The sequence below is a fragment of the Phyllobates terribilis genome, unplaced genomic scaffold, assembly GCF_046119375.1.
Source record: "Phyllobates terribilis strain yellow unplaced genomic scaffold, ASM4611937v1 Scaffold_12__6_contigs__length_324123572, whole genome shotgun sequence".
Classification (NCBI taxonomy): domain Eukaryota; kingdom Metazoa; phylum Chordata; class Amphibia; order Anura; family Dendrobatidae; genus Phyllobates; species Phyllobates terribilis.
In genome coordinates this window covers 62,871,347-62,897,305 of record NW_027362772.1, presented here as the reverse complement: position 1 = coordinate 62,897,305, position 25,959 = coordinate 62,871,347, and the positions used below count along the sequence as shown (strand labels likewise).

At 46.0% G+C, this 25,959-nt stretch overlaps 1 protein-coding gene across 8 annotated transcripts in view; it reads right to left on the bottom strand.

Annotated features, from left to right (window-relative positions):
- ARHGEF1 (Rho guanine nucleotide exchange factor 1) overlaps nt 1-25,959 on the bottom strand; it is a 73,034-nt gene that overhangs the window by 9,136 nt on the left and 37,939 nt on the right. For 3 of the 8 annotated variants that reach the window (XM_073655842.1, XM_073655845.1, XM_073655846.1), the window contains 13 exons: nt 23,357-23,462; nt 21,403-21,543; nt 17,552-17,581; nt 17,081-17,183; nt 16,883-16,961; nt 11,384-11,419; nt 8,966-9,130; nt 8,653-8,758; nt 5,774-5,950; nt 4,560-4,738; nt 3,407-3,550; nt 3,244-3,326; nt 389-514 (listed from right to left, as the gene is read on the bottom strand). In XM_073655842.1, the coding sequence (XP_073511943.1) occupies nt 389-514; nt 3,244-3,326; nt 3,407-3,550; nt 4,560-4,738; nt 5,774-5,950; nt 8,653-8,758; nt 8,966-9,130; nt 11,384-11,419; nt 16,883-16,961; nt 17,081-17,183; nt 17,552-17,581; nt 21,403-21,543; nt 23,357-23,462 (1,475 nt within the window). The remainder of the gene's footprint in view (nt 1-388; nt 515-3,243; nt 3,327-3,406; nt 3,551-4,559; nt 4,739-5,773; nt 5,951-8,652; nt 8,759-8,965; nt 9,131-11,383; nt 11,420-16,882; nt 16,962-17,080; nt 17,184-17,551; nt 17,582-21,402; nt 21,544-23,356; nt 23,463-25,959) is intronic. The other 5 variants (XM_073655843.1, XM_073655848.1, XM_073655844.1 and 2 more) reach the window with 5 other exon arrangements.

Here is a 25,959-nt window from a genome sequence, read left to right as displayed (position 1 = left end):
AAGATTAAGTCAGAGGAACGAAAAACTGCAATTCACATTGCTTCCTCCTCCCAGAAACAGCGCCAGTCTTTCTGCAGGTTGGGTCTGGTATTGCAACTCAGCCAAAACTGACTTGAGCCGTAATAGGAGGCACAGTAATCCATCATGTCCGCCCTTTCCATAACTCTTGAGCCAATTTCCCACTAAGACCTAGGACAGTGCCAATTTGTTTCTTGCAATCTCTGCTGTTGCCAGTGGCCACCAATGGAAGGTCAACCATGAGGCCTTCAAAGAAAGAGCTTGATGCTCTCTTCCATGTTCTAGCCATCGGAAGGGGGCATTAGTGATCTGACCCCTGTAATAGGTCATTGGTGGGATACTGCAATACGAATGGTAGAACACAAATTACCTGAATTAACTGTGTAAATCGAGGATCTTTCTTCTGCTTCTGCTTCAGTTGCTCCAGAGCAAATGGTTGGCGACTGCAAAACCTTGAGGAGATCTTCTGAAACCAGGATCCTTCAGTACCATCGAACTAGAGGAGGAGACAACGATGGGCATGAATACACAAGGTCCTCCCCAGTCCTCACCTACTGCCTTCAGCTCAGGATATGTCGGTGGCTGTAATAACATTGTTGCCTGGAAATCCTCTCAGGACGGCCACTCCCTGGAGGGAAATTAGTGAGCATCTTCTACATGAAAGCAGAAGCGTCATCAATACACAGAGGTCATTAGCTAGAATCACAGAAGGAAAAACAACTCCCTCCTCAAAGAGTTCATTACATTTTAAATGAAAGCATATAAAACACCACCATCACCCTATAAAACGTAAAAATATAACCTACACAAAAATTTAAAGGGTTTTTTCCTGTTTTCATACATGGATATTTTTGGATAGAGCTCGTAAAAACAATCACTTTTACAATTTACTGCTTATTAAAATTTGCAGCCGTTCTTGAGATATTAACACTTTTCTTTTGTTTACAGATCGTTACCTAGGACAGGGTTCCCCAACTCCAGTCCTCAAGGCCCACCAACAGGTCATGTTTTCAGGATTTCCTTAGTATTACACAGGTGATGGAATTATTGCCTGTGCAGGTGATGCAATTATCACCTGTGTAATACTAAGGAAATCCTGAAAACATGACCTGTTGGTGGGCCTTGAGGACTGGAGTTGGGGAACCCTGACCTAGGAGACCGACCACTGCTGCTGTCCAGATTGTAAGCACTGTGCTAAAGCTGTCCGGGATCAGGAAGTAACAGCGCACTCCAGTGATCCTGGCCAGCTTCAAAACATGGCTCACAAGCGCAATAAAAAAAAAAAAAAGATTGTAACCAGTGTACATGCTCTGTTGCCTAGCAGAAGGGTCGGTCTCCATGGTAACGAGCAGTAAAAGCGTTAATATCTCAAAAATGGCTGAAAATTTTAATAAGCAGTAAATTCCAAAATTGCTCCAATTTTCAAGCTCTATCCGACAATACCCAATTTACGAAGATGGGAATATCCCTTTAAGCAACTTTAAACACACACTGCTTGTCCTGTACTGATCTAACTATGTACAAAGTGACAACGTTTTCTGTAGATTACATTTATATGGTCTTAAACCCATTAATGCCGAAATTTTTCTTTTTCGCGATTCTGTTATTTTTTCCTATTCTTCCATAACTTTATTTTATTTTTTTTTTCAGTTGACATAGCCATACAAAGGTCTTATTCTTTTTGAGAAAGTTGTACTTTTGAACACTACCATGCATTTTACCATAAGATGGTGTTTTTTTTTTTGTTTTTTTTTAGAATGGAGCAGCAACCCAAAAAATCAATTGCAGAGTTTCAGATTTTTCTGTACCTTTATGTTTACTGTCCGCGTTAATTATTTATTTTATTGTTAAAGTGAGAATTCAAATTTTTCAGAAATTTGAAAAAAAATATATACAAAACTTTTTTCTTTTAAATTTTTTACTTGAACCTGTGAGTTTGATTGCTTATTTTATACACTGCAATATCACAGTAGTTCAAATGACTTTTCGCAATGAATCCCAGCCACAGGCTAGGCTTCATGGCACTGAGATAGCAGTCATTGGGGGCTTTCAGCATGCTCGACTGACAACCCCACCTGGGCTCAGCTCCTGAGCCCGCTATATACACAGGCACCCCACCTGGGCTCAGCTCCAGAACCTGCTCTATACACAGGCACCCTACTCAGGCTCTGCTCCTGAACCAGTTGTATACATAGGCACCCTACTTGAGTTCAGTTCCTGATTCTGCTCTGTACACAGGCACCCTATTCAGGCTCAGCTCCTGAGCCTCCTCTATATACATGTACCCTACACAGGCTCAGCTCCTGAGCCTGCTCTATATACATGTACCCTACACAGGCTCAGCTCCTGAGCCTGCTCTATACACATGCACCCTACTCAGGCTCAGCTCCTGAGCCTGCTCTATACATATGCCCCCTACTCAGGCTCAGCTCCTGAGCCTGCTCTATACACATGCACCCTTCTTGGGCTCAGCGCCTAAGCCTGCTCTATACACAGTCACCCTACTTGGGCTCAGCGCCTAAGCCTGCTCTATAAACAGGTACCCTACCCGGTCTCAGCTCCTGAGCCTGCTGTATACACAGGTACCCTACCCGGTCTCAGCTCCTGAGCCTGCTGTATACACCGGCACCCTACTTGAGCTCAGCTCCTGAACCTGCTCTATACACAAGTAACCTACCCGGTCTCATCTCCTCAGCCTGCTCTATACACAGGCACACTACTCAAGCTCAGTTCCTGAGCCTGCTCTACACATAGGCCCCCTAATCGAGCTCTGCTCCTGAATATGCTCTATACACAGGCACCCCATCTGGCCTCAGCTCATGAGCCTGCTATATAAACAGGCACCCTACTCGGGCTAAGCTCATGAGCCTGCTTGGTAGACAGGCACCGTACTCGGGCTCAGCCCCTGAGCCTGCTCTGTAGACAGGCACCCTACTCTGGCTCAGCTCATAAACCTGCTCTATACACAGGCACTCTACTCAGGCACAGCTCATAAACCTGCTCTATAGACAGGCACCCTACTTGGGCACAGCTCCTGAGCCTGCTCTATACACAGGCACCCTACTTCGGCCGATCTATAAACATTCACCCCACTGATCTTATTGCCTCTTTTAAAGATCAGTATATGTCCAGGAAATCCCTTTAGCTAGAATGGATATGACCTGCAATACCACACACGGCCCTTGGACCCCAATCATGTTCCACTTCTGGAAGACCCCCACTCACCCGATGCAGCAGTGTGCTCCCAATCTCATGGATGATGAAGTTATTTTCCAAACGCAGCTTCTTCAAGTTGTCCAAAAGTATAGCTACAAAAGTCAGATAAGGCGTAAGACCAGGAGGAAGAAGCGAGCATTCGTGTTGTATGAAGAGCACTGGGCTAACTCACCGTGCGCCTCAATCAGGTCATCAAGACTGGGGAAAATGTTCTCCAGCTCCGCAATAGGGTTCCAGACGTTCCTCATGGGAATATAGAAGATGTCGTGCAACACATGGAGCATCCGCACATGTGCGTGTTCAGTGAACAGTAGCTCTAAGACGGGAAAGGCACAGGATCCGTCACCATTAATTATCCATACACCTCTTTCCTCTTCCCCAGTGTACAGTTTGCGATATAAATTTGCTGCTCTCCGTTACTATTTCTACATTGGAAACCCAAGGAGACAACTCCGGAAATCTAAAGAATTGGGATTCACCTGGTATATCCAGTCTGAATCCAATGACAATCCACACCCCCTAAAGTTAAGCAATTAATGCTCAAAAGTGAGGAAATATGGGATGATACTGCTGTGGATTTAACCTGAGGTAGAATCCACAGTGGATTACAACACCAGGCATGTGAATGAAACTTTACGATTCACATCCACGTGCTTTGGAATTTATTTCTGTACAGAAATGGACTCAAAAATATGTAGGATCTCAATTTCTTTTGCAAATTTTCACCCTATTTTAAGGAAGAAGTAAAATCTGCAGCAAACTCCGCATGAAAATCCAGATGCAAAATGAGGATTTGATGAGAATTTGTAGCAAAATCCACTGATTTTTTTTTTCTTTTAAGCTTGAATATGACAATCATTGGAGAGTCGTGGCCCCTTCACCGTAGTACAGTGACGTCCTGCACTTGTGGCAGGGTCTGGTAATGCAGCTCAGTCCATTTTCTGTTAATGATCTGCAGTACCAGTTGTCACTGTGTCAACTGGAGTTCTCCTTATTCTGTGGATCAGTGGGTGTTTCAGAGTTAGGACCTCCACTGGTTGCATATTGATGGCCTTCAAACATCTCTCCAAGAATTCCCTTTGATGCATTTCATGCCAAGAAGTCTACAATTGTATAAAAATCAATTATTAGAAGGGGTCCAAAAATGTGTAAAACCGTGATATACTATTGCATCTGCTCACCTTGACTTCAAAATTAACCCAGGTGGCCACCAGATAGACATTACGTCAGTCAATGAACGGGCTCGATTGTTAGGTTACTAGCCATTTTTTTTTTTATTATATACAAAGCCAAAAACTTGAGCAATAAAACAGGGATTCTCCTACCATTGATGACCTCTTGCCGCTTGATTTCGCTTTTCTTCAGCCTGAGGAGTGTTTCAGGGGGGACGAGATCCCTCCAGTTTGGGGGATCATTCTCGGCCTCCAAAACGCGCGGCTCAGTCTCCTCAGACTGGGGAAGCAGAAAGGACTGTTGACCTTCTCCACTCCCTCCAGGCTCTGGGCTACAATGAAAAAAAGAACAAAAGATAAAATAAAAATATAGGGTTCATCAAAGTAAACAGGAGGAACTGCAGGAACTAGGAACCATGTGGTAGAGTCCCAGAGATGGTCACAAAAGACTGGAGATAAGTAGAAATATATGAGGAAACGAATTCATTTTTTGAAAAAGTTTTTCAAAAATTTCAAGCAATCCTTCCATTCCTTCAGATGACGTCTTCCATTTCATTAACTCTTAATTATCTCTGTTTCTTGGGAAGTTGAGTGATGACCAATACGAGCATCATTACAACTCCCAGAGTGGTGGTCAACTGGCTTTTCCAGGTACTGAAATGAGCAGCCGTGGACTACAGGATACCCCTTGCCCCCAAATGTTTGCCTAGATAGAGAGGCTCGCCAAAGAGGACATTGGCTACCATATAGATTGCCACCATCTACAGATATTACTAGGAAACAGATGACTTTTCATAAAAGGACAAAATTAAAGGAGTTGTGAATTATCTAATTATCTTCAATTTCAATCCCACGCAGCTCCATCGACAGTCCTTTGGTGGTCCTCGTCTCCATCACATACATCTATGGGATTGCCTAGGCCAATCATTGGCCTCAGCGTTGATGTTCAGGGGCAGGGCACAAGTCTACTGTGGCCAATGATTTGCTACAGTGATCACATGGATGTACGTGTTGTCATCAATAACAGACACCGGCAGGGTCCACCAGAGCGTCATTGCTGGAACAGCCAAGAATTTTCATCTTAAATTTTTAATTTTAAGATCAACGACTACAAATTAATTGTAGACCCTTTGGATGAAGAACATCTGGAGATGGTTAACCTAGGAATTGAGAAGCACATTTATTTTCGGTGACATGGCAAAACTCTACCATTGGGTCTTGCCAATTAGGTAGCATATTCAATACCATCTGATTGAAGACCGGACTGAACTATTAAGTCCAGACCCATCAATAACCACAATATAATATCAAAACACAAGAACAATAAGATAAAATCCCAATAGACGAGGTTTATCCTCCCAACGTACGTGACGCTGCCTGATTTTGACTTGCTTGTCGAGACCTGCATGTCGTTGGCTCGGGCGGCAGCCTCCAGGTCCACATCGCTGCGAGAGCGCGTCTGCTTGCCCTTGGCTGAACCTCGCTGTGAACGCTTGCGCTCGTAAACTCGTAAGCTCTCTGAGCGCCCCAGCTTACTAGAATGTCTGTCCGGTTGAAGCCAAAGGATGGTATCCCGAACATCGAACGATGGAGAGGAGACGGGGCGCGGTGAGGGTTGCCATGCAATGGAGGAGTAGATAGATTTGGTCAGGAGACATAGGAGATTAACCAAGGACATAAAAAGAGTAAAGAAAAATGGAAAAGACAAAAAGAAGGGGCGGTGGAGAAGATCAAGGAATCTGTGGCAAGGGAAGGTGGGATGTGAAGGTTTAATGTTGGAAATGCAATAACATGTACACAGCATGTGATCAGTCATAGCATTCACCAGTAAGGAGGTAAGAGGTGCAGCTGAATTCAGAAGCAAGGGTTTGGATGTCAGGATCCATACAAAACCGAAGAGCATTAAACTAAACACTCATGAATGACCTACACAATGTATGACCATCTCTTGAGTACCTTGGAGAATCCGGAAAACCAAGGTCTTCTAACTTAACTAATTTTTTCCTTCACAGCTGGAATCAGGTTGCAAAGGAGTCCCATAAAATGACCAATTACACAGAGAACCATGAAATGAGTTATTTTTGACACACCAATGGCTTTGGGATTGTCCACTTTTGGACTGAATGAAACCATCTGTGTCCGGGCGCCATTACCTGGGACCACTGGAATATTTTCTATCCCTCTAGCGAGATCCTACGTTAAAGTGCCCTTCCCCAAAATTATTGGGCTTACTGAACTCATTCTATTCCACTTAGATGGAGCTAGGAAGGGTACAACTCAAAGCTTTGGCTTTAGAAGTTGATATACAGCCTTAAAGGGGTTATTCAATAATAGACAACCCCTTCTTAAATGCTAAAAGTGTTCCAGATAAAATAATAAAAACTCATGCTTCACCTCCTGGACTGACGCCGTTCCAGCGATGTCAGCGCTGTCTCTCCAGACGGTCATACTGTTTATCTGGGGGACTTTAGCATCTAAGAAGGGGTTGGCCTGGAACTATTTAATTTCTAAAACCCATTTTCCCAAATTCTTAGTTAATAAAGAAGGGTCCTTCATTCGGAATCTTCATCTTTTGACCAAAGTGGAGAGAGGTTAGAAGTCTCTTGCACTGGAGGACCGATGTGTCCTGCATTATGCAGATAACCTACTGATTTGAATGGACATTGTGCAATGCTTTATTTTCCCTGTGGGGGCACTGTGGGGAAACTGAGAGCTTAAAGAAAGATTTTCCTACAAATTACAGCTGAGGATCTTAGAAGGGGGACACTTTATGATCAGCTACATCAAGGTAGTTATCTAACCAATAGTGATTGTCCAAAGTAGAAAGCCCTATAAAGCTGGTGTCCTCCGTGCAATAGGCTGATATTTGGGCACCCTAACCCTAATTGTGCCATCTCTAAAATGTAAAATAAAGCTGATCTTGAGCATGAGATAGCTGTTGGCCATCACTACCGAACCTCTCTCCGCCCCTATATACATGTGCGCAAGACCAACCAAGAGTTTTCAATGGGGAGAGAAAAGGAAGACATTTTCAGAGCATCTCCCCCCTGAAAACAAAAGGATCAGATGTGTAAATTTGGAAATTCCAAACCATCTCAACCCTGAAATCATCTGTCGGGGTAAAGTAGGGTGGTCCACATACATAAAAATATGGAGAAGAGCTCCAGTCACATCCCCTGGACAAGAGTGGCCCTGTTTCCGGAAATATAAATCTAATCTAATCTAAAAGGTCCAGGACAAATAAATTGAAGCAAAAGGTAAAATGGGAGTTTGCAGATCAGCAAAGCGAAGGAAATAGGAGGAAACTGGGCAGAGTGTTTAATACTTAGCCGGGCTCTATAATAAGCCTCTAGCAAATCTCCCGGGATATCAGATGACAAACATGCACTGACCTTTTCTTCCGTCTGTGAACAGAGCAGGCAAGGGTTAAATCATTTCATACAGATGCCCTAGTTTTTGCACTGAAAGCTCAGCAGACAGGTGGGGCCACATCCATTAACGGGACCATTGTGTTACTTGACGATGGTAACACAAAACAGAGCATATACATCCGCCAGAGCATATACATCCGCCAGAGCCTACACTGTGCTGCAAAGCAAACTTAGGCACCAAGCACGGACCTGAGCTAGACCAGGATGGCACAACAACTGAAGCACGCCACAAGACATAACAGATAGAGTAAAATCAAAGTTCACTATATACGAGGAGGGTGTAAACCAAGACGAAGTCAAAGGACAAGGCAAATGTGGACATGGAGGACGCTGGGAAGACATGGACAGCAGGGAGGACGAGGTAATATCATTAGGAGAGGGATACAAAAAAACCATCCAAAATGCAGGAGAACCAGATCTTCATGGCCACCAAGAACCAAAAATAGTTGGTTGCAGCGGCTTTATTTTCAGCTTTCTTTAGGTAGGCAACGTCAAGTGTTTGCAAGAGGAGAAGCACCCAAAAAACGCTCCTCGCTGGAGGATGGGAAGCTGCACAAGCTGGGGAAGAACTGCATTATGGTGGAGTAAACTCCATGGGAAGCATGTTCACCAAGCCGGTGAAATTTCAGCAAAGTAAAATGGGATTTGGAGGGAAATGGCAAAGTCTGAGAATTCTTCCATCCGTCGATTTGGATCATCAAAGCAGCAGAAGGGGGTTTATCAACAGCAGGCAGGGATTGCATAGCGAGGCTGCAGGAACTGGGAAACACGGGGTTGCTGCTGGGAACATGTATGGGCTACCTGTGATGTCTTACCTGTCATTCTCGGCGCTGTCTTCTTGCTGTTCTGTCGGACAAAGTTCTGTGGTCGGAGAACCTTTGGAGACGTCAGTGATATCGAGAGAAGATGTTCCATCAGAAACTGTAGAAGAAAACAAAACAAAAAAAATATGTAGGGACCTGGTGTAAGCCCCCAAACCACCTACTGACCAAGCAAGATCTACCCAGCTCCAGAAGAAAATGGATAACATCAGCAGGTGGGATTGGTTTAACGAACAAATGAAAAAGTAGAAGGTGGATGCACCATCATTACTCTCACAAGACACGGCTAGATCCCCATTTAACTGACCGGTGTCACCTTCACTGGGTTCGCTGGGTGGTGGATGTATAGTCACCATCACGCCCGGGTCAGGACTATCTGTGGAGGTCTTCGGCTTCCCCATGTTGCTGTCACTCCGATCAAAGGTCCTCTGCCCATGACTGATTTTTCTCTCTGGAACGGCCGGCTTGTCAGCTGCAGGAGAAAAAGAAGAACATCAAACCGACAATAACATTCTCGTATCTCCTGCATCACGAAAAGTCGGTCATAAAATCCAGACGGCACCTAATCATTCATCATAGTCACTAAAGAACATAAATAATGTTACAAAAAAAGGGGGAAAATCAAATATTGTTAGTAGGTGAAATAAAAAGGGGAAACTCTCTGCCCACTCCGGGTGTAAGGGGATTTATATCTTTTCAAAAGCCTCAGTCCCAGCAAACCATATTTATGACCAAGCTGTAAACTACTACAAGCTGCGACAATTCTAGCCATCAATAGTTTTACATATATTCGTGGCTGCCATGACATAAAGAAAAGTTGGAATCTTCATTAATTTCCAGATTACAAGCTTCTCCTAGTTTCAGACTTGTGATGTGCCCCTCTCAGGAATACAGGCTGGGTGTACAGTTACTAGCTCTCATGCATCAGCACAGCTTCATTCCTGTGCCAACTTCCCTTTCTAATACAGTCGCTGAGGGATATCTTCTTATATATACTGACAGAAACTGATACTGAGGAGTGTGTAATTCCTCCCTCTCTCTCTGCAGACTATTCTGTGGTTACTCTTCTCTGTGTAGATACATGGTCTTTGTGATTCCCCCTCCCTGCACAATCTTCCAGAGGTTCTCCCATCTTTCACAGATACATAGCCTGTGTGACTTTCCTCTTCTTGTTGAGTCTGCTATAGGTATGTAGCTGTAGGATTCCTACTTTCCTCCCCCTGAAAAGTCTGCTGTGGGTGCTCTTCTGTGTACACAGATATGTAGTGTTTGCGATCCCCCCTTCCTCCTCCTGTAGAGTCTGCCATGGGTAATCTCCAGTTTACACAAAATTAGAGTAAGCACGATTCACCCATCCCTTTCCACGAAGGGTCTAACTTAAGTGCTCTCCCCTTTCCACCGATGTATAGCCTGTGCAATTCTCCCCTCCCCAGGTAAAAGTCTGACATGGATGCTTTCCTATTTACACAGATAAATATACTTTTTAAGCCCCCTTCCCATTCCATGTAGAGGCTTCCGTGGGTGCTCCTCTCCTCACACAAATACATTTTCTGTGTCTGTTTATACTCAATACAGTACAATCTGTGCGATCTTCCCTTTCTGAAGACTTAGATGCTTTCCTCCCTCTCCACAATTTGATCTGCCATGTAAACCCTCCTTCGTATTGCTATCCCATACACATAGCAGTCGACCAAATGAGCGATTAATCGAGAGTTATCTTAGGTATATACACGCATCAACGCAGCAGATGACATCAGTCCCAACAAGGCTATTTCGCTAGGGAAATTACATCTGAAGCAGCAAGGTAACCTGCCAGGTGAAGGAGTAGCACAGACTCTACAACAGCAAAAATAGGTAGGAACTCTGTAATGAAAACTATTTAGAAAGTTGCCTAATTTTTCACTTAGGAAGAAAATGAACAAAATTTCAGTACAAAAGAGTCCACAACGTTTACACTATGGGAACAACTTCCTTCCTTCCGAGATCGAAGATCATGGATTTCTCACACTTACAGTAAAGCCTGGGCAAAGTGAAAATTTCTACACCATGATGGTTGCTCAACTTCCTCAAGGGTGAAAGATTTAGTGACTGTTGTACGCGTGCTTAAAGGGGGTTGCCCATCAATACAGACACATTTTTTTTTTATACTTAAATGCATGCAATTGGGGTTAAAAATCATTTTTGCAATTGGGTTTAATTAGAAATGTTGCCCTATTTGCCTTCTAGAGCATCTGTATTGCACAGTCTATTGCTGACTGCAGCATGATGGATGACCACAGACCGCATCAAAAATGTAATGCATAGGGAAATAACGTGCCTGTAAAAATCAAAACAGAGCAAAACTTTTAATGAAATCCAATTACGAAAATGATTCTCATCCAAAATACATGCACTTAAGTGAAAAAAAAAATTTGGTGACAACCTCCTTTAATTCTACTGTAACTCAAGAGGGTCATGCTCAGCAAAATTTCAATTGTGATGCTCGTAGGTAGGTTGTGGGACTGAGGCTTTAATCCGTGATGATCTGCAATCATAACTCGTCCTGTCACAAACAAGTTAAGTGCATTAGTCAGAAGTGGCCCCCATGCTGCAAAGCAACCCCCATCCCCCCCTAGTGGTGACCTTTGGTACATTCCATCATGCGGTTGTTGAATGGTGACATAAGTGAGAAGTTTGGAATTGGGGAGAAAAGAGGAAGAATGTTGGGTCTATATTCTGAAGATACCTTCAGCCTCAACCTTTGTCGGTCTGGTCTCAAAATCTGTGAAAAACACGGGGAGGAGCAGAGAGAAGGAAAAAAACAAACAAAAAACAAGCGATGAAGATGAGCAGGGACAAGAGCACGCCAACCACAACCCCTCCGCGTTACTGAGCCATCCATTGTGCACAGGAAAGGGATCCAACATATACTTCATTCATATCTTAGAACTTTTAATTGCATCATTCCTGATCACACATGAGGAGCTGTTTCTGGAAGACAGCAGCCATGTTTTTCTAATCCTGGACAACCCCTTTAAAGGAAGGAACAATCATGTAAGAGAAGAAGGGTGGCTGGGAATGAAGGAAGATCGGAGAGAGTCTTAGAGAGACAACTGAGCTGAAAGACAGATTCATAGCAAAAAATGGAAAAGAGCGAGAACGGATCAGACAAGAACTACAGATCCGAACCGCGAGTAAGAGGGAGAAAAAGCAGAGGACGGGATATTCCAGCAGAACAATACAAGACACGCAAGTGCACAAAATCCCCCTGAAAGGGTTAATTCAGACAACCATCCATTTCTTAGGAAGCTACATAAAGCAGTGACTCCACCAGCAGAATAGTGAGTGCAGCTCTGGAGTATAATACAGGATGTAACTCAGGATCAGTAATGTAATGTATGTACACAGTAACTGCACCAGCAGAATAGTGAGTGCAGCTCTGGAGTATAAAACAGGAGGTAACTCAGGATCAGTACAGGATCAGTAATGTAATGTATGTACACAGTGACTGCACCAGCAGAATAGTGAGTGCAGCTCTGGAGTATAATATAGGATGTAACTCAGGATCAGTAATGTAATGTATGTACACAGTGACTGCACCAGCAGAATAGTGAGTGCAGCTCTGGAGTATAATACAGGATGTAACTCAGGATCAGTAATGTAATGTATGTACACAGTAACTGCACCAGCAGAATAGTGAGTGCAGCTCTGGAGTATAAAACAGGAGGTAACTCAGGATCAGTACAGGATCAGTAATGTAATGTCTGTACACAGTGACTGCACCAGCAGAATAGTGAGTGCAGCTCTGGAGTATAATACAGGATGTAACTCAGGATCAGTAATGTAATGTATGTACACAGTGACTGCACCAGCAGAATAGTGAGTGCAGCTCTGGAGTATAATACAGGATGTAACTCAGGATCAGTAATGTAATGTATGTACACAGTGACTGCACCAGCAGAATAGTGAGTGCAGCTCTGGAGTATAATACAGGATGTAACTCAGGATCAGTAATGTAATGTATGTACACAGTGACTGCACCAGCAGAATAGTGAGTGTAGCTCTGGAGTATAATACAGGATGCAGCTCAGGATCAGTAATGTAATGTATATACACAGTGACTGCACCAGCAGAATAGTGACTGCAGCTCTGGAGTATAATACAGAATGTAACTCCGGATTAGTACAGGATCAGTAATGTAATGTCTGTACACAGTGACTGCACCAGCAGAATAGTGAGTGCAGCTCTGGAGTATAATACAGGATGTAACTCAGGATTAGTACAGGATCAGTAATGTAATGTATGTACACAGTGACTGCACCAGCAGAATAGTGAGTGCAGCTCTGGAGTATAATACAGGATGTAACTCAGGATCAGTAATGTAATGTATGTACACAGTGACTGCACCAGCAGAATAGTGAGTGCAGCTCTGGAGTATAATACAGGATGTAACTCAGGATCAGTAATGTAATGTATGTACACAGTGACTGCACCAGCAGAATAGTGAGTGCAGCTCTGGAGTATAATACAGGATGTAACTCAGGATCAGTAATGTAATGTATGTACACAGTGACTGCACCAGCAGAATAGTGAGTGTAGCTCTGGAGTATAATACAGGATGCAGCTCAGGATCAGTACAGGATCAGTAATGTAATGTATATACACAGTGACTGCACCAGCAGAATAGTGACTGCAGCTCTGGAGTATAATACAGAATGTAACTCCGGATTAGTACAGGATCAGTAATGTAATGTCTGTACACAGTGACTGCACCAGCAGAATAGTGAGTGCAGCTCTGGAGTATAATACAGGATGTAACTCAGGATTAGTACAGGATCAGTAATGTAATGTATGTACACAGTGACTGCACCAGCAGAATAGTGAGTGCAGCTCTGGAGTATAATACAGGATGTAACTCAGGATCAGTAATGTAATGTATGTACACAGTGACTGCACCAGCAGAATAGTGAGTGCAGCTCTGGAGTATAATACAGGATGTAACTCAGGATCAGTAATGTAATGTATGTACGCAGTGACTGCACCAGCAGAATAGTGAGTGCAGCTCTGGAGTATAATACAGGATGTAACTCAGGATCAGTAATGTAATGTATGTACACAGTGACTGCACCAGCAGAATAGTGAGTGTAGCTCTGGAGTATAATACAGGATGCAGCTCAGGATCAGTACAGGATCAGTAATGTAATGTATATACACAGTGACTGCACCAGCAGAATAGTGACTGCAGCTCTGGAGTATAATACAGAATGTAACTCCGGATTAGTACAGGATCAGTAATGTAATGTCTGTACACAGTGACTGCACCAGCAGAATAGTGAGTGCAGCTCTGGAGTATAATACAGGATGTAACTCAGGATCAGTACAGGATCAGTAATGTAATGTATATACACAGTGACTGCACCAGCAGAATAGTGAGTGCAGCTCTGGAGTATAATATAGGATGTAACTCAGGATCAGTAATGTAATGTATGTACACAGTGACTGCACCAGCAGAATAGTGAGCGTAGCTCTGGAGTATAATACAGGATGTAACTCCACATCAGTAATGTAATGTATGTACACAGTGACTGCACCAGCAGAATAGTGAGTGCAGCTCTGGGGTATAATACAGGATGTAACTCAGGATTAGTAATGTAATGTATGTACACAGTGACTCCACCAGCAGAATAGTGAGTGCAGCTCTGGAGTATAATACAGGATGTAAGTCAGGATCAGTAATGTAATGTATGTACACAGTGACTGCACCAGCAGAATAGTGAGTGCAGCTCTGGAGTATAATACAGCATGTAACTCAGGATTAGTAATGTAATGTATGTACACAGTGACTCCACCAGCAGAATAGTGAGTGCAGCTCTGGAGTATAATACAGGATGTAACTCAGGATCAGTAATGTAATGTATGTACACAGTGACTGCACCAGCAGAATAGTGAGTGCAGCTCTGGAGTATAATACAGGATGTAACTCAGGATCAGTAATGTATGTACACAGTGACTGCACCAGCAGAATAGTGAGTGTAGCTCTGGAGTATAATACAGGATGTAACTCAGGATCAGTACAGGATCAGTAATGTAATGTATGTACACAGTGACTGCACCAGCAGAATAGTGAGGGCAGCTCTGGTGTATAATACAGGATGTAACTCAGGATTAGTAATGTAATGTATGTACACAGTGACTGCACCAGCAGAATAGTGAGTGCAGCTCTGGAGTATAATACAGGATGTAGCTCAGGATCAGTACAGGATCAGTAATGTAATGTATGTACACAGTGACTGCACCAGCAGAATAGTGAGTGCAGCTCTGGGGTATAATACAGGATGTAACTCAGGATTAGTAATGTAATGTATGTACACAGTGACTCCACCAGCAGAATAGTGAGTGCAGCTCTGGAGTATAATACAGGATGTAACTCAGGATCAGTAATGTAATGTATGTACACAGTGACTGCACCAGCAGAATAGTGAGTGCAGCTCTGGAGTATAATACAGGATGTAGCTCAGGATCAGTACAGGATCAGTAATGTAATGTATGTACACAGTGACTGCACCAGCAGAATAGTGAGTGCAGCTCTGGGGTATAATACAGGATGTAACTCAGGATTAGTAATGTAATGTATGTACACAGTGACTCCACCAGCAGAATAGTGAGTGCAGCTCTGGAGTATAATACAGGATGTAAGTCAGGATCAGTAATGTAATGTATGTACACAGTGACTGCACCAGCAGAATAGTGAGTGCAGCTCTGGAGTATAATACAGGATGTAACTCAGGATTAGTAATGTAATGTATGTACACAGTGACTCCACCAGCAGAATAGTGAGTGCAGCTCTGGAGTATAATACAGGATGTAACTCAGGATCAGTAATGTAATGTATGTACACAGTGACTGCACCAGCAGAATAGTGAGTGCAGCTCTGGAGTATAATACAGGATGTAACTCAGGATCAGTAATGTATGTACACAGTGACTGCACCAGCAGAATAGTGAGTGTAGCTCTGGAGTATAATACAGGATGTAACTCAGGATCAGTAATGTAATGTATGTACACAGTGACTGCACCAGCAGAATAGTGAGTGCAGCTCTGGGGTATAATACAGGATGTAACTCAGGATTAGTAATGTAATGTATGTACACAGTGACTGCACCAGCAGAATAGTGAGTGCAGCTCTGGGGTATAATACAGGATGTAACTCAGGATTAGTAATGTAATGTATGTACACAGTGACTCCACTAGCAGAATAGTGAGTGCAGCTCTGGAGTATAATACAGGATGTAACTCAGGATCAGTAATGTAATGTATGTACACAGTGACTGCACCAGCAGAATAGTGAGTGCAGCTCTGGAGTATAATACAGGATGTAACTCAGGATTAGTAATGTAATGTATGTACACAGTGACTGCACCAGCAGAATAGTGAGTGCAGCTCTGGAGTATAATACAGGATGTAACTCAGGATCAGTAATGTAATGTATGTACACAGTGACTGCACCAGCAGAATAGTGAATACCGCTCTGGAGTATAATACAGGATGTAACTCAGGATCAGTACAGGATCAGTAATGTAATGTATGTACACAGTGACTGCAGCAGCATAATAGTGAGTGCAGCTCTGGAGGATAATACAGGATGTAACTCAGGATCAGTAATGTAATGTATGTACACAGTGACTGCACCAGCAGAATAGTGAGTGCAGCTCTGGAGTATAATACAGGATGTAACTCAGGATCAGTAATTTAATGTATGTACACAGTGACTGCACCAGCAGAATAGTGAGTGCAGCTCTGGAGTATAATACAGGATGTAACTCAGGATTAGTAATGTAATGTATGTACACAGTGACTGCACCAGCAGAATAGTGAGTGCAGCTCTGGAGTATAATACAGGATGTAACTCAGGATCAGTAATGTAATGTATGTACACAGTGACTGCACCAGCAGAATAGTGAATACCGCTCTGGAGTATAATACAGGATGTAACTCAGGATCAGTACAGGATCAGTAATGTAATGTATGTACACAGTGACTGCAGCAGCATAATAGTGAGTGCAGCTCTGGAGGATAATACAGGATGTAACTCAGGATCAGTAATGTAATGTATGTACACAGTGACTGCACCAGCAGAATAGTGAGTGCAGCTCTGGAGGATAATACAGGAGGTAACTCAGGATCAGTAATGTAATGTATGTACACAGTATATAACCAGTAACGTCACCTATTGGCCTGTACTCACTGTGCGGAGTTTCATTGCGGTTCCAGATACTGAAGGGTTTCTTAGGTTTCAAGGTCTCGTCCGGCTTCTTCGCAGACACCTGGAAACAGAGAAGACAGTAATGGTGAGACTGGGTGTAAGGAATATTAAAGCACAGATCTTAAACATAGCGAGACATCCACTCCACATTCACATCACTGTCCACTCGCCATCACTAACCATTTTCCTGAAAAAGCCACTTTTGGATTTCTTACTATCCGCCACCTTGGTCTTCACCCCGATGTGCTTCATGTAGGCAGCTATGGCATGGACGATGGCAGAACTGCAAAGAATGACGGAGACATGAGTGACCTTACAACTGCAGCCATCCGGTAAGGTGTCCAGTGCTTGGTGATAGCTGGTTGGCTCAGACATTGCAATACAGGGCAGCTGCCTATAGGTGGCACTAGAGACCATTTTCTTCATTCTGGATAAGAGCTCATCTGCATAACTTTCCTATGAAGCATTGCTTGTAGGACTCAATAAACAGTTAGATCTCCACAAGGAGAACAGCAGCTTCTCAGTGTTATAAAGGAAAATCAGAGCGAATAAATCAGCGCCGACTGTGTGCACCAGGGCAGAAAGCGGCACAGTGGAGGGGATCACATGGAGGCAGTAGGGAGGTCATCTAGAGGAGGTAACGGGCATTACCTTTTCTCCTCGTCTGTAGAGATGTTTGGGCTGTAAAAAGAAGAAGAACATCGGAGCTCAGTGCCATAGTACCATAGTAATCAGTACACGATCCCACCGACACCACGGAATCAATGAGAACAGTGAGTGCAGCTCTGAAGCATAATGCAGGATGTAACTCAGGATCAGTAATGTACTGTATGTACACAGTGACTGCACCAGCAGAATAGCGAGTGCAGCTCTGGAGTATAATACAGGATGTAACTCAGTATCAGCACAGGATCAGTAATGTATGTACACAGTGACTGCACCAGCAGAATACTGAGTGCAGCACTGGAGTATAATACAGGATGTAACTCAGGATCAGTAATGTAATGTATGTACACAGTGACTGCACCAGCAGAATAGTGAGTGCAGCTCTGGAGTATAATACAGGATATAACTCAGGATCAGTAATGTAATGTATGTACACAGTGACTGCACCAGCAGAATAGTGAGTGCAGCTCTGGAGTATAATACAGGAGGTAACTCAGGATCAGTAATGTAATGCATGTACACAGTGACTGCACGAGCAGAATAGTGAGTGCAGCTCTGGAGTATAATACAGGAGGTAACTCAGGATCAGTACAGGATCAGTAATGTAATGTATGTACACAGTGACTGCACCAGTAGAATAGTGAGTGCAGCTCCGGAGTATAATACAGGATGTAACTCAGGATCAGTACTGTAATGTATGTATACAGTGACTGCACCAGCAGAATAGTGAGTGCAGCTCTGAAGTCTAATACAGGATGTAGCACAGGATCAGTACAGGATCAGTAATGTAATGTATGTACACAGTGACTGCACCAGCAGAATAGTGAGTGCAGCTCTGGAGTATAATACAGGATGTAACTCAGGATCAGTAATGTAATGTATGTACACATTGAACATATAATGAGTATATTAAGCACAATGCTGACACGCCACGCGTTTGATGTGCTGTGTAGGCACAGTGTTGTGGGTTACCCACTGTAAAACAACTGCATAATAAAATACTTTAGCTTTAAATTATTGCAAGATGAATAATTGGAAGCCAGAGAGGGATTAGTGCAGACCATGATGGGGGCTGCACGCAGACCACCCCACATTAGCGCCTTGCCAGGGTCTCTGCAGGTTACATGCACGTGTCAGCACTTTAGCTGTGAGAAGTATTAGCTCTACTTGTGTTTTCAGTAAAGACCTTGTTCAGTGACAGCAATCAGATCTCGGCAATGGTCATTAATTGAATTGCAAAGTAAATTAGGAAGTTGCAGAATTTTTCATGATACAGTGTAAAATAGGAAAACCAAGCAAAAACTCGTTCTGCACACCCACCCCCTGCCCACAGGACTCACCCACAGAATATCATGTCTAGCAAGAGTGATTAGGGCACTGGGGGTCCGGCTGATCATGGTATGAGAGGCTCCTACAAGTGTCTCCGAGTCCAGAGTCAGTGAATGGAGACCGTGAGGACCGCGCCGGCCTTATATACCGCGCCACGCAGCAGGATGATGCAACACACATAAAGAAGGGGAGGCAGATGTTCTGCATTAGGGAGCGGAGACGGCGGATACTTCCCAAGACAACTTCACGGGTTTTAACCCATTGACAGTCATATGCCCTGCGGTGTGTGGGCTCTGCAGGGTCGGGCTGATGCGGCAGACAGTGAATGGGTTAAGGAGGGTGAGATGCAGAGTATGAGTTAATTCCCAGAGGGGCCGGGGTTAATCGAGGGTCCCGACTTTCCCAGCCTGGAGCGGAGTTATATATAGATGCCCATCTGCAGTGTGGGACAGAAGAGGAGGAAGGGTAAAATGGCGATGCGGTGAATGGAGCGGCGGTGAATGGAGCAGGGCAGAGCTGAGCAGGGGCAGAGCAGCGCAGGGGCAGAGCGGAGCAGGGGCAGAGCGGCGCAGGGGAAAATAGAACAGGGGAAAACGGCAGAGGGGAAAATGGCACAGAGCATGGCACCGTGCATCCACAATGCTCTCATTCTCCAACACAACTACGACTCCAAGCATGCGGCACGGTAAAAAGAAAGCCATAGCCACCATAGTGTGTACAGCCAAGCAATAATCAAAAAGGGTAACACTCACTACAGAGCACGGGAACAAGGGAAGAGGCACAGGGGCACAATGGGCAGCGTAGCAAGCGGCTCAAACACATGGGGGTCACTGCGGCAAGCAAGAAAATAATGTCATCACGCAATGCAGCAAGAAACAGAGGGCAGGACAGGCACTACAGCAAATAACAGGGGGCCGGACAGGCACTAAAGCAAGTAACAGGGGGCCGGACAGGCACTAAAGCAAGTAACAGGGGGCCGGACAGGCACTAAAGCAAGTAACAGGGGGCCGGACAGGCACTAAAGCAAGTAACAGGGGGCCGGACAGGCACTAAAGCAAGTAACAGGGGGCCGGACAGGCACTAAAGCAAGTAACAGGGGGCCGGACAGGCACTACAGCAAGTAACAGGGGGCCGGACAGGCACTACAGCAAGTAACAGGGGGCCGGACAGGCACTACAGCAAGTAACAGGGGGCCGGACAGGCACTACAGCAAGTAACAGGGGGCCGGACAGGCACTACAGCAAGTAACAGGGGGCCGGACAGGCACTACAGCAAGTAACAGGGGGCCGGACAGGCACCACAGCAAGTAACAGGGGGCCGGACAGGCACTACAGCAAGTAACAGGGGGCCGGACAGGCACCACAGCAAGTAACAGGGGGCCGGACAGGCACTACAGAAAGTAACAGGGGGCCGGACAGGCACTACAGCAAGTAACAGGGGGCCGGACAGGCACTACAGCAAGTAACAGGGGGCCGGACAGGCTCTACAGCAAGTAACGGGGCCGGACAGGCACTACAGCAAGTAACAGGGGGCCGGACAGGCACTACAGCAAGTAACGGGGCCGGACAGGCACTATAGCAAGTAACAGGGGGCCGGACAGGCACTACAGCAAGTAACAGGGGGCAGGATAGGAACTACAACAAGTAACAGGGGCAGGACAGGCACTACAGCAAGTAACAAGGGGCCAGACAGGCACTACAGCAAGTAACAGGGGGCCGGACAGGCACTACAGCAAGTAACAGGGGGCCGGACAGGCACTACAGCAAGTAACAGGGGGCCGGACAGGCACTACAGCAAGTAACAGGGGGCAGGACAGGCACTACAGCAAGTAACAGGGGGCAGGACAGGGGGCAGGACAGGCACTACAGCAAGTAACGGGGCAGGACAGGCACTACAGCAAGTAACAGGGGGCTGGACAGGCACTACAGCAAGTAACAGGGGGCCGGACAGGCACTACAGCAAGTAACAGGGGGCCGGACAGGCACTACAGCAAGTAACAGGGGGCCGGACAGGCACTACAGCAAGTAACAGGGGGCCGGACAGGCACCACAGCAAGTAACAGGGGGCAGGAAAGGCACTACAGCAAGTAACAGGGGGCAGGACAGGCACTACAGCAAGTAACGGGGCAGGACAGGCACTACAGCAAGAAACAGGGGCAGGACAGGCACTATATTAAGGTGCATGGTTGAGCAATAGGCACTGCTGTTAGCAGCACTCAGGTATACCATAAAGTGGAGACAGTGGCATGTTTGGGCGGCAGACATTGCGGCAAAAGCGGGAACCTGTAATGCACCAAGTGGCCAGAAGGGTCTTCTGTTCTGTGGCACAAAATTGTGAGGAATATATCCTATAATGATCGTCTGTCAGTCACTATTACCAGTTTTGTAGAATAGAGCGTGTGGGTAAAGCTTTCTATAAAGAGTTTGTCTATGGAATGTTTTCATCACTCAAAAGTGGGTTCATCTACAGCCCCCCGGCCCTCCGCGGTGCCCGCATGTAATACTCACTGCATATCGTCCAGCTTCCCCAGCAGACGCTCCGCCAGCTGTTTTTCTTTGGACTGCAGTATATATCTGTCATTGGTCCTGTAAGACTCCAGCTCACGGAGCTCCAGCTCTCCAGGAGTCATACCAAGTACCCGTTTGGTCCTATAGAAAGAATGCAGAGGAAATATCAGAGACGAGAGCACGGAGCGCGGGAAGAGACGGTCACAGCACACAGTAAGAAATCAGAGATGCAGAAAGAGACATCTCTACAACATCAAAGCATTGCAATCTGTCTAATATGTCTCTCTACGTTATACAGACACGTCTTATCACTGAATTCAGGTTCTTCATTTAGTCCCATCTCCCTCCTTTGTATAATCCCCCCCCCCACACCCAAGTGTATAACCTCCGGGCCCCCTGGTGTATAACCTCCGGCCCCCCTTCCCAAGTCTATAACCTCCTGCTCCCCTTCCCGAGTCTATAACCTCCTAAGCCCTCCCCACCTCCCAAGTGTATAACCTCCGGGCCCCCTGGTGTATAACCTCCGGCCCCCCTTCCCGAGTCTATAACCTCCTAAGCCCTCCCCACCTCCCAAGTGTATAACCTCCGGGCCCCCTGGTGTATAACCTCCGGCCCCCCTTCCCGAGTCTATAACCTCCTAAGCCCTCCCCACCTCCCAAGTGTATAACCTCCGGCCCCCCTTCCCGAGTCTATAACCTCCTAAGCCCTCCCCACCTCCCAAGTGTATAACCTCCGGGCCCCCTGGTGTATAACCTCCGGCCCCCCTTCCCGAGTCTATAACCTCCTAAGCCCTCCCCACCTCCCAAGTGTATAACCTCCGGGCCCCCTGGTGTATAACCTCCGGCCCCCCTTCCCGAGTCTATAACCTCCTAAGCCCTCCCCACCTCCCAAGTGTATAACCTCCGGCCCCCCTTCCCGAGTCTATAACCTCCTAAGCCCTCCCCACCTCCCAAGTGTATAACCTCCGGGCCCCCTGGTGTATAACCTCCGGCCCCCCTTCCCGAGTCTATAACCTCCTAAGCCCTCCCCACCTCCCAAGTGTATAACCTCCGGGCCCCGTGGTGTATAACCTCCGGCCCCCCTTCCCGAGTCTATAACCTCCGGCCCCCCTTCCCGAGCGTATAACCTCCTGCCCCCCCCTCCCCGAGTGTATTACCTCCGGCAACCCCGTCCCACCCTCCTCCGCCTCAGGTATATAACATCCAGCTCCTCGCCCCTTGTGTATAACCTCTGGGCCTGCGTCCACCCCGGTGTATAACCTTCGGTCCCCAGCCATGCCGTCTGCCTTTACGAACATGTGACAGATTGGCCGGTGGTGCAGCCCACTGATACCAGCGGGGTCCTGTAACAGGAGCCACCGGGGTAACAAGTCCGTCCATAACATTTCTTCCTCTATCACCTGTGAGTGATATTATTGAGAAGAGGATGGAAACCGCAGCAACTCAGCCACGAAGTGAAGACCCCGTAACGTTACAGAGCGGGGGGCCGAGTGCTGAGGAGCAGAGGGCAGAAAAGTCACCTATGCTCTGCTGACTCCATAACTGTAGAATCCCGACCTCCTCTGGTATTAATATCAGCACAAACACTGCGCCCCCGCCGGGAGCTTCATGCAGCCTTACATCACCAAGCACAATGCCAAGCATCGGATGGAGTGGTGTAAAGCCGCCACCACTGGACTCTGGAGGAGACGTGTTATGTGCAGTGACAGATCACACTTCTCTATCTGCATCTGATGGAGGAGTTTGGGTTTGGAAATTCTAGGCGGACATTACCCCCTGACTGCATTGTGCCGCTGTACAGATGGTGGAGGAGAATAATGCTATGAGCTCGTTATCAGGGGTCGGCATTGGCCCTTTAATTCCAGTGAAGGGAAATCTTAATGATTCAGAACAGCACACAAATGCTCTTCTGGATGAAGGTGCAAAAATTCCCACAGGAGCCTTCAAAATCTTACCTGAAATCTTCCAGCTGTCTGCAGATCTCTGAGATCTGGTAACTCTGGATCTCGGTTATATATTTCTTCAGCGTGTCATCTTGGATGAGGTCTACCCGTGTGCGATCTGTGGTAGGAAACATGACATCTAATCTAATTTCCACCTTACAGAACTATATCCTGAGCAAAGCCGATACATATATGGGATTTTCTCCCCTGTCTTAAAGACGACCATTCACCACTTTTTACAAAACTGGGCAGATCATGATAAAAGGGCTGAAGATCTGAGCAAAACGTTTTATTTATTTCTCACCTCTGAAAATTGTATTTGACAATTTCCACTAAATCCAAAGGGGCGTTAGCAGAGATTCTTTTCTGGTGGGAGGTTACTTTTTCTCCTGTATGATGTTGCTCAATCATAAGCAGGTAGCATCATACAGGGGTAAAAAAAAACACCCCTAAGAAAAGGTCAGATTTGGCTGTTTTATGTATGATCTGGTCAGACTGATGTGTTTAATCAGGTCACACTGAGATCTCACTGTTAGCAGCTACTGTGATTACAAGTGCAGGAGGGGGAGCAGAGCTATGTGTCATTCCCCGATGCCTTAAATAGATGCAGAGCGATGTTTGCAATGACACACAGCTCTGCTCCCCTGCTTTTTTTTGCTGAGTTTTCGGAGTGGAAACTGAAAGTTTCTGAGATCTGAAGATTTTCGCCCCAAAAACTCATTGAAAAACTGTATGCATGCAGCCTAATAGAGCGCCCTCTATTGGTAAACTGTAAGTTTGCAAGCATGGACATGTTAAATTAACTACTAAATGAAAACGAAAAAAAAGGTATTTAAATAAGAACTTAATGAGTAAAGTCCTCTGAGGCTGCTATGAAATAAACCTTTTGCATTCCCACTAGAATTAATGTGGCACTTTGCAAACTGCAGTACCCCATGTGGCCAGAAGATGGCGGTATCCCTGCACAGAAAATTTTTGCCAACTCTACTGGGGGAGGAGACAGGAAAACCAGTGCGGCGTTTATCAGCTTCACGGCATCTCCTCAGGAAGTGATTTGCCTTTGTGCACCAAAACAAATTACACACAAGAGTGTTCTCACCGCAGAAACCCGGGGGCTTCTGCTGCTGAATTACTAGCAACAGAAAAAAAAAAACTTTGAAAAAGTTATAAAAAAAGTTAAAAAGCAACTTCAGCAAGATGCAGTGAGCCATATAACATGATCAAAGAGCGCTGACCATAAAGGAAAATTAGGCCTGGCCCAAAAAAGAAAATACAGATTACTGCACTATTAAAGGGCAACTCCACCCAGAATTGGTTTAGGATCTTCATAACAAATTGCTATAATGACCCCCCCCCCCACACACACTCGTCAGGATCTATTATCATCCATTATCCAGTATGGAGAGCAACTGCAAAAAGGACTAATCCTGACCGACATGACATGGTATCACTGGGAATTGTGTGATACCTCATATGACCAGTGGGGACACTACAAGATAATTTAACTGGGTTTTTGTGCACATTACAGCTAACTTATTTGTAATGGTGCCATTAATTACACAGCACGTTACAGACATCATCACTGTCCCCATTGGGGCTCACAATCTAGATTCCCTATTACTATGTCTTTGGAGACTGGGAGATAAATGGAGAACCCAGAGGAAACCCACACAAACACGGGGAGAACATACATGCGATACAATGTGTATATCCAATGTGCTACCCTGTGTGCGATCCTGTGTACTACCCTGTGTGCGAACCTGTGTGTGAGCCTGTGTGCTACCCTGTGTGCGAGCCTGTGTGCTACCCTGTGTGCGAGCCCGTGTGCGTTCTTGTGTGCGTTCTTGTGTGCGATCCTGTGTGCGAGCCCGTGTGCGAGCCTGTGATCGATTCTGTGTGCTACCCTGTGTGCGATCCTGTGTGCGATCCTGTGTGCGAGCCTGTGTGCGAACCTGTGTGCGTTCCTGTGTGCGTTCTTATGTGCGATCCTGTGTGTGAGCCTGTGTGTGAGCCTGTGTGCTACCCTGTGTACGATCCTGTGTGCGAGCCCGTGTGCGATCCTGTGTGCTACCCTGTGTGCGACCCTGTGTGCGACCCTGTGTGCGACCCTGCGTGCGACCCTGCGTGCGATCCCGTGTGCGAGCCCGTGTGCTACCCTGTGTGCTACCCCGTGTGCGAGCCCGTGTGCGATCCTGTGTGCGAGCCCGTGTGCGATCCTGTGTGCGAGCCTGTGTGCGAGCCTGTGTGCTACCCCGTGTGCGAGCCTATATAAGAGCCCATGTACGATCCTGTGTGCGAGCCTGCGTGTGATCCCGTGTGCAAGCCTGTGTGCGATTCTGTGTGCTACCCTGTGTGCGATCCTGTGTGCTACCCTGTGTGCGACCCTGTGTGCGACCCCGTGTGCGACCCCATGTGCGACCCTGTGTGCAATCCCGTGTGCGACCCTGTGTGCGACCCCGTGTGCGAGCCCGTGTGCGTTCCTGTGTGCGTTCCTGTGTGCGTTCTTGTGTGCGTTCTTGTGTGTGAGCCTGTGTGCTACCCTGTGTGCTACCCTGTGTGCGAGCCCGTGTGCGAGCCCGTGTGCGATCCTGTGTGCGACCCTGTGTGCGACCCTG